The following is an 8,643-nucleotide window of genomic DNA, read 5'->3' as shown; positions in this document are numbered from 1 at the left end:
TCCAGGTGCTCAAGGTGCAGCCCTGTAAATCTGGAATTATTCATAAAAAGTAATTGTGGCACTTTGGGTTCTCCATATTAGTTTTCTTAGCAGCAGCTGTGCTGTCTAAATAGTTCACCAGATGTATAAAATTGCAGATGAAGTTTAATCCTCACTGAAAGCAGATTATGAATTTATTAGCACAAATAAACTACAAATTACATCAGACGCTCTGCTGTTATTAAACCAAGCGGACCTTTCGTTCATTTCGCGGCGTTCCGGTCGGACAGTATTCGCTGCCGGACAGATTCCGCTGACATTGCTGGGACAGGTGTTACCCAACCAGAAGGTGTGCTCGCAGGTAGCCGTAGAGAAGCAGCCCGGTCCTCCTCGGCCCTCACACCGGTACCTGCTGCAGTCATGTACCGGCGGCCGCTGCAGGTCGCCGCCAGGTGCGCCGTGAGAGCGGCGGCGTCCAGGGGCGCCTGCGCGAAGGTAGGAGCTAAACTTTAGCTTGTTGCTAACTCCCGAACCAGCTAAAAATCTGGATCACTTAAATCCAGAGAGGCAGAATCTGAAGGGTTCGGTTGGTTGTGATGAGCTGAAACAGCGCAGAGGATCAGAAGTTTACAGGATGATGGATTATTTACTGTGACTGACAGACTCACATACTCAGTTTGTTGTTTTCTGGTTGTTGAAGGTAAAGATGAGGCAGGAATTTTCTTCTGGAAATAATTTATTCTCTAGAGTCTGAAAATAAAAAAATAAGCAGAAATGTTTACTTTTAAATGTTTACATTTTAAAAACTTTTTATTGTTTGTTGGGTTTTTGGATTCTTTTGTTTTAACATTCTAAAATTACAATAATGAGATGTTTTTATTAATTTAAAGCATTCATAAATTACAATTTTTTTCTTTATAGAAAAACAGTATAATTCTTTATGGTCATTATAACTACATTTTTATATGTCAGATAAATAATTTCTTAGGTCTTAACTTGGTAAATAATCAGTTTTTTTGTACATTTTAAAATGATCAATATTTTCTCATGTTGTAAATTCGCTTGAGCTTCACAAGTTATAATGAAACTTTTCCACCGAGTTCACGCTGAAAACTCTTTTTCTGATCCAAGTGAGTTTCAGGAACAAATGGCTTCCAGAAGCTTTAGGTTAAAACTAAATAAAATATTTTTGGGTTTTATTTATGTTGCCATAAAGTTTTCAATTAAAGTTATTTTAAAAAACATTTTCTCACCATTGGTTTGGATGAATTGGGTATTTTTAACTAATTATGGATTTATTGTTCAGGAAAATGCTGCAATATTTGAGAGATCCAAACCTGGAGCTGATCGTGAACATCTAAGCCAGAACACCTTGACCTCTGACCTTCCGTTGGTTTTAGGACAATGTAAACATTTCTATGATAAATTAAACTCTGAATATTTTCCCTTTGCTGTTAAAGTTTATTCTCAAAACTCCTGAATTAAACAGGTATCATTAAAGAACACTCAGTTGAATGAATAAAAATATATTTATTTTTACTTTTTCTTGCCTTTCTTGCCTGCAGAACAATAACAGCTGAATTTTCCTCAGATATTGAGCAGCAGCACTGAAGTTCATCACTGAACAAATGCAGCACATTAACTTTTATGTTGCACATGTATCTGAATTTCAGAGAGAAATAATAAATATAATTTCTTCCTTCCAGCTGCTGGAGCAGGATTGGTGTCTGAGAGCTTCGGCCGCCGGCCAGCTGAGCAGATCCAGCTGTTTGACGCCGAGTCGGGCTCTGCACATCAGCACTCAGGTAATGAAGCATCAGGAATCTGACCAACAACCCTGCGCATGCAGAAACCAGGCATCCCTGCAGCGTGCAGGTTGGGTAGCGGATGTGTTTGAACGTCCTGCAGGTTTACTCTGAGCCACAGAACAGTTTATCTGAGCTTCCTCTGATGCTAACGCAGCTAATGGTGATCAACATAAAAAGGAAATAAAATATTTTGGCGATTGTCATCAAGATTTTTTTTCTGATCATTAAACTTACAGAAGGCTTAAAAAATATTTCATTTATATCAGAAAAGAACAAAATGTTAATTTCAAATTAATTCTCAAGAAATTAATTTAAACTATTCATCTTATTTTACATTTATTTAATATTCCTGCTGAGTTTGTGAATCAAAACATTGATGGTTTTAGGAAAACAAATGTTAGTTTTTTTCCTTACATTTTGACCAGCAGAGATGGGAAAAGTACTTCAGAAAGAGCAGAACTACTTCAACTTATTTTTACTTAAGTTAAAATGAAAAGTAAGAAAATACTTAAGAGTAAAAAAGTATTTGGTAAAAAGTCTACTTAAATACTGAGTAACTGATGAAATGATCAACCATTAATACTTCAAAATAGCATCATTTATGAAAATACATTTTTAAAATTCATCAGCTTCTTTCCAAGCCAAAAACAAATGAATATTTTCTGAGGTTAGTCTTTTTTGTGGATTATTTATAATGAAATGAAATGTCAGACGCTTTGATCAGAAGTAATGGATGTGGGTTTGCAGCGCCGCAGCGTGAAGGAGACGCCTCAGCACTCTCAGGAGGAAGTCGGCGCCTTCTCCAAACTCATCGAGGCCATGGGCTTCACCGCCCCGCTCAAATACAACAAATGGGTAAGTCGGAGGGTTTGGATGGATTCTGGTTGTTTAGGTTTGGACGAAGAGCAGAAAGACAGAAAATGTTGGAGGTTTTAAACCAGAGAAAACATGTTTATATGATTCGTGTCCTTCAGGGTGAGACGTGACCAAAACTTTTTCCTGATTTAAACTGAAACTACAGAAACTAAAATGTTTGAAAGCACTTTACAACACAAATCCTTACCAATATTTCCTGTGTAGTTTCTGGTGCAAATGTCTTAGAACTCAAAAAATACAAAGCTAACTTTTCAGTAACAAACTTTTTTCCAAATGGTTCAGAAAGTGCAATTAGGAATTCTACATATAATGTAAAATAAATAAAAAGTTTGGCAAAGCTCAGGGCACAAACATAGAATTAGACTGAATAGATGCGCCTGTACAGCCGCAGCACGTTGTGACTGATCTAGAACGTTTTCAGTTTTGGGACAAATCCAGATGTTAATATCAAGTTTAAATCAGTTCTTGATATTGATTCTGGTTCCAGATGTTTCTGTCTTGTAGGGAAAATTGTCTTGTTTTCTACACTTTCTAACTTGTTGTTAGGAAAAAAAAATTTCAGGAAATTAAAACTTTAAGTTTTAGCGTTTTTAAAGTTTTGGACTTTTTTGCTTTGACAGAAAATCAAGATCGCCGCGCTGCGCATGTACACGTGTTGTGTGGAGAGAATAAACTACGACGAGTTCTTTGACAGTAAGTCTTGAGTCCTACATTTCCCACAATGCAGCAGAAGGATCCAGCGGTTTTCAGGCTTGTTGATGTAGTATAACGTGGTTCTGTTTGGTCCAGAATGCTCCCTGCCGGACACTCTGAACTCCTGGTTCCTGGTCGCTCAGCTGCATGTCTGGTGAGTTGGACGCCGGCTGCTTTGCTGTTGCATGGCGTCCTGTTCATGTTCATGGATTCGTTCAAATAGTAATTTGCTGCGTTGCATCGCGGGTGGAGGATGTGAGGAGAGGAAATGGAACTGCTGCGTAAGCGGTCTTCACCCATTTCAAAATAAGAGCATGAATAAAAAGATCTGAAACTAAAACTTCAACACGGTTCAATAATGAACTTTATTCAACTAAAGAACTGAACAACCAGTAAAGTTAAGAATCTATGCAGGAAAATTAACCTGGGGGGTCAAAGTGCGCTAAATGTTTTCAAAGTTAGCTAAATTGCTAAGCTAAAAGTTAGCTCTGCTGTTAGCAGACATTTCCCACCATTTCATTTTAAAGCTTAGGTGGATTTTGGATGTGATTAGATTTACAGATTTTGATTTAATGGATGCAGTTTGGACTTTTCCCGCTCTCTAACGGACTCAGTCAGAATATCTGTAATAAAAGATGGACGTTTTTTCGTGGTAAATTGTAGTTTAGATGATCTAAACACAGTTCAACTGAGCTACAAGGAGTAGACAGAGGGCCGAATGAGGGAAGAACAATCACGGTGAGATGGTTCAGTGGTGGTGGGTTTAAATCCCAACTCCAGACTGAAAGATCATATTAAAGCAACTAAATCCTCCTGATTGGACCGATTTATTTAACAGCAGATGTGCTGTCCATGCTCCCTGTTTGTTGCCTGGCAGGATGTGTTTGGTCCGGATGCGTCAGGAGGGCAGAGAGGGGAAGTTCATGTGCCGTTACATCGTCCACTCCATGTGGGAAGACGTGGAGCAGAGGAGCAAGATCATGGGGGTGAGTCGGGTTTGTTTACATGGACTGGGTAGTGAATGCTCAACAGAAGATTACATTTTAAAACATGCTCTTCAGTTATTGTTGAACAACCAACTGACTCGAGAGGTTTCTTCCAAACATTTTGCGTTTTTATTTTTTTCGTTTAAATGTTTTCTCAGTTTGAGTTTCCATTATTTTGTTTTAGTTACCTATAATAACCTCGGTTGGGAGACGGTTTTAAAGGAACTCACTGATGTTTGACAGTTTTCTTTTGATCAGCTCTGTGAATCCTGCATTTGTGAAAAATCAAAGATCCAAACAAGAGTTGTTTTCTGGAATAAACGTTCGTTATTTCAGTCCCTGGGCCGCGAGCCGTGCCGCTGCATCCTGCAGAGCGACGCAGGTTGTACATCAGCATAACTTAGCCAACAGGCAGGAAGTGCAGACGGGTCCCAGGAGAGCGCGGCCGGCTGCGGTCGCCGCGGCCACAGAGTCGCTCCTCTATTCTCCGTCAGTGGAGCAGCTCCAGGAAACGTCGCTGCTTGGCATGGAGCGCCGGACTCTGGCTCACAGAGAGGCTCCTGCAAGGCCGATTACTGCACAGCAGAAATTACAGGTTTCACTCTGAAAAAGTCAACTCTGTTCAGGAGTCACAACAAAGAATGTTAATGTGGGTCTGCAGGATATTTCAGGGTCACTTTAAGAAAAACAACCGCAGCTCTGAAAGCCTCAACAAGCGTGAAAAGCTGCTCTAAGCGGTGGCTCCACGCTGCTCAAACAGACCTGGCTCTGACCTGCATCCATCACGCGCCAGAAATCTGTCCGCTTCAGTCAAACATCAGCGCTGCTTCCCTGGGAGTACTGGGTTGGAAGAGACGGCCATCTTGGGAGAAAACATTTTAGTTTACTGCAATCTGTGGGAATTAATTTCAGCTTGAAAAGTTTTTATCTGCATTGATTCCCCAACAACAGTGAGGTAATGCAGCTCTAACATACATTTTTCTGTTTCCATTTGGGGAAGAAGGAAGTTGCGCTCAGTGTGTTCAGAGGTTTTTGTGTCGTTTCCTTCAGTGGATCTTGATGCGGCGCCCCCACAGGCCAGGAGGGGAACAGCCTTTTCAATGAATTTGACTCAGTGCATTGAGGAAGAAAACCACCGCAGCTGGAAATCAGTCGAGTCCGGTCCTGGACGGCTCCAAACCGGGCTTTGGTTATCACATTTCAGTTCAATTCAGAAATCACAAAGGGAAATAATCTGACTCTTCTCCTCCACATGTCCAAACTCAATCCATCCTTTAGTTTCTGCCCTTATTTAAATCAGTTTTCGGAATAAATTTTTCGGATTTAAATAAGCTGATCATCCTTCTTATCGACCACAGACCTGATGGCCTCAGAACCAGTCCAGGTTCTAATGGACCCAGCTGAACTGTGGTTCTGTTTGTGCTGCAGATCGATGCCATCCACAGGAAGGAGGCACTGAAGGCCATGACTGAAACCTTCTACGCTGCCATATTTGGATACGATGAGGTCAGAAGAAAGCAGGAGATGTTTTTTAGGAAACATGAAGTCAATCCCAGATCTCTGGGTTTTTAACGCCTGGCGGGCGTCCAGACGTGGGTCCTGGTTTGAGGTGAAGTGTTTCTGTGTTTGTGCAGGGAATCCTGTCTGATGACTGCGTCCTGGCCGCAGCTCTGTGGAGGAACTTGTTCAACTGTCAGTGTGACGACCCCCAGCAGCTGGAGCGCATGGTGGAGTACGTTCGCAAACAGGTGTGTCGGTCACTCAGTCGCACTTCCTGCCAAAAATGACATCACAATGTATTTTTGACAATATCACAGACGATGTTCCGCATTTTACTGAATTTGGCCGAACAAATGTGCCTCAAAACAGATTTTCTTTTACTTTGATTGTGTAAAAGTCAACAGAATATAAATATATTCATTTATACATTTGTTCAAAATCACACCGTACATTTAGCAGATGGAGGAAAATATAAGATAGATAAAAATCAGTCTGAAATCAGATGAAAATCTGCTGTGGTTCAACAGAACATTAGTTTTACAAAATGTTAAAGTGTTTCTCCTTCATGTTTCTCGTAAGAATTGAAAATCTTGTCCAAGTTTCCAGTGACAGCGGCTGTTTGTCATTGTCTGCGTCTCTTCTGCTTTTTATTCCCAATAGCAGGAAGTCGTCTTCTGCTGTTGGGAATAAACGAGCGTCGCCGTTACACCAAACCAAACGCTGCTGGTGTCTCCTCTCTCTCCCCTGCCTGGCTTTGCTTCTACAAAACCAAAGTTCCTCAAACCACCTGGTTTCCTTTAGCTTTTCCAGGCGATGGGTTTTCCAGTTGACGTTGTGAAAGGCCTTGATGACCTTTGACCAAAGCTCATGGAAGTAGATTAGCAACACAGTTCCTAAAAAGGGCTCATCTTCTCTGCATCGTTCCCCTTAGAGTCACGTACAACCTTGACTGTCGTTGGCCTGCAGTTGCCAAGTTAAAACCGCTTCTCGTTGTCAAATCTGACTCCAGATGGCTAAACTGGAATACAGCTGGTTTGGTTCTATCCCAGTTTAGAGTGTCTCCATTAGTCTGTTCCAGTTTTGTCTTTCACACTGATGTTGTTAGCAGCGACGCAAGCAGTGGAGAACCTCCAGGTTGTGGTTTTTGTTGGACTCAACTAAACTCAATTTTGTCTTGTATAAATTTCTTGCCCAAACATAATGAAAGCAATTCCATAGTTGTATGTTTTAAACATGAACAACCTATTGATTTATGTAATGCAGTCAAAAGATGTAAACTAAATGAACTGCATTGAGAAGAAAACACAAATAGTTAAGCCAAGTTACCGTTATGTAGCTCTGGTGTTTCACTCCAACTGAACGCTGAGCAGAGCTGCTTTGCTTCTCACGTCTTCATTTCATTCCTTCTCTTCAGATAAATCTGCTGCTTAAATGGCTGCAAAATCAGTCAATCTGCTCCAAAAGCCACTCAGGTGGACGTGGCAGACACTGTGTCCACCTGACCGCTGCAGAGGTTGGAGGAGTTTGCAAAGTCTCACACAGTGACGTAAATTACGCCAAGACGCAACGCTTGGCTTGTACTGCCTCTGAAAAGGGCACGAAAAATGCAGAAGAGACACAGAGTCTGCTAAAGGCGATGAACCTGGCTGCAGCAGAACCATTTGAAGTTTTCCTGACCTCTGAGGAAGGTCAGACAAAGAGCTTTTCAAAAAGGTCTGTTTAGTGAAACTGTAAACAAACCTGCAGAACCAACTGGACTTGCTCCACATAGACGTCAGTGAGTGAGATGACTGTAAAGTTGAGGCTTCGACTTCATGGTGCATCATTTTATCTTGGCTTCCTTTTCCAAATCAGTGGTTTCACAGATAAAAAGTGCCTCCTCATTCCAGTGTATATTTATATAAAACCATCAGTATTCATTGTGCTGAGTCAGCATTTCATTTAAGTCAATCATTTAAAATGAGTTTTCACTGCATGTTGTCGTTGCTGTGAGGGTAAATGTTCCTCCTGCTCTTCAGATGCAGTTCATCGACGCTCTGGACGGAGAGGATCTGCTGCTCACAGGAGAGGTGAAGTGGCGCCCTCTGGTGGAGGAGAATGCTCAGAGCATCCTGAAGGTGGTCAGTCCCACGTATAACGACGCAGGGCTGTGAGATGAACGCCTCTCCACTCTGAAACCAAGAAACACTTCCTGCTTCTCCTCAGATCAGACTTTAAACCTCCCCTCAGTCCTTTGCTGTAGCTTCTTTCTTCCTCCAGGTTTTCTTAAGTAATGAAGTGTGTGTGGAGGTTCAGTAAAGCAGCAGAGACCGGAATAGGATTCAGACACATGCTGGTGTGTCTGTCGTGCTGTTGGGTCTGAGAGCAGCTTCTGTACGCAAACACACACTCTGTTTATATTTCTACTGAATGCCACTCTGTATTTATGAAGTATTTTTGAATATCCGTGTGTTTCCTCTGTGTTTAAATAACCTGCTTGTTCCCTCGATGCTCTCAGCCTGAACAGGATGCAAAACTCCGAGACTTAAACATCAGTGGTTTTAAAAAAAGATGGTTAATAAAGTTTTCTTTTCAAACTGAGTTGTTTTTTTCTTCCACTTGTTCTGATCTTGTTCACTGTTCACTGGAAGCTCCAATCTTTATATATTAATACTAATTAGCTAATTATTGTCCTGTAATTAGCCGCCTTACTCTGGACGAACAAATGGAGCCAGAATCAATCGATCCTTATTTATACATCACTTTTTATACAGATTAGAAACATTGAAACAATTCTGGTGCAACAGTTGCATTCATTCATA

The 8,643-nt window shown here is 41.1% G+C and overlaps 1 protein-coding gene across 1 annotated transcript; it reads left to right on the top strand.

Moving 5' to 3' along the window:
* The first annotated feature begins 273 nt into the window (after positions 1-273).
* LOC129356370 (ubiquinol-cytochrome-c reductase complex assembly factor 1-like) lies at positions 274-8,358 on the top strand. The gene is made up of 9 exons (XM_055025967.1): positions 274-474; positions 1,686-1,784; positions 2,535-2,642; positions 3,284-3,356; positions 3,453-3,510; positions 4,234-4,342; positions 5,771-5,848; positions 5,977-6,090; positions 7,861-8,358. The coding sequence occupies exons 1-9, from the start codon at positions 400-402 to the stop codon at positions 7,993-7,995; spliced, it is 849 nt and encodes a 282-aa protein (XP_054881942.1). The 5' UTR covers positions 274-399; the 3' UTR covers positions 7,996-8,358.
* The last annotated feature ends 285 nt before the right edge of the window (positions 8,359-8,643 follow it).

The sequence above is a fragment of the Poeciliopsis prolifica genome, unplaced genomic scaffold (assembly GCF_027474105.1).
Source record: "Poeciliopsis prolifica strain line A6 unplaced genomic scaffold, Auburn_PproV2 SCAFFOLD168, whole genome shotgun sequence".
Classification (NCBI taxonomy): Eukaryota; Metazoa; Chordata; class Actinopteri; order Cyprinodontiformes; family Poeciliidae; genus Poeciliopsis; species Poeciliopsis prolifica.
This window is presented reverse-complemented; position numbering and strand designations above follow the sequence as displayed.

Excerpts from the sequence above, each read along its gene's own strand:
- LOC129356370 (XM_055025967.1), top strand. The coding sequence starts at position 400 with ATGTACCGGCGGCCGCTGCAGGTCGCCGCCAGGTGCGCCGTGAGAGCG. Across the intron at positions 2,643-3,283 it reads CGCTCAAATACAACAAATGG|AAAATCAAGATCGCCGCGCT; the intron begins GTAAGTCGGAGG and ends TTGCTTTGACAG. Across the intron at positions 5,849-5,976 it reads CCATATTTGGATACGATGAG|GGAATCCTGTCTGATGACTG; the intron begins GTCAGAAGAAAG and ends GTGTTTGTGCAG.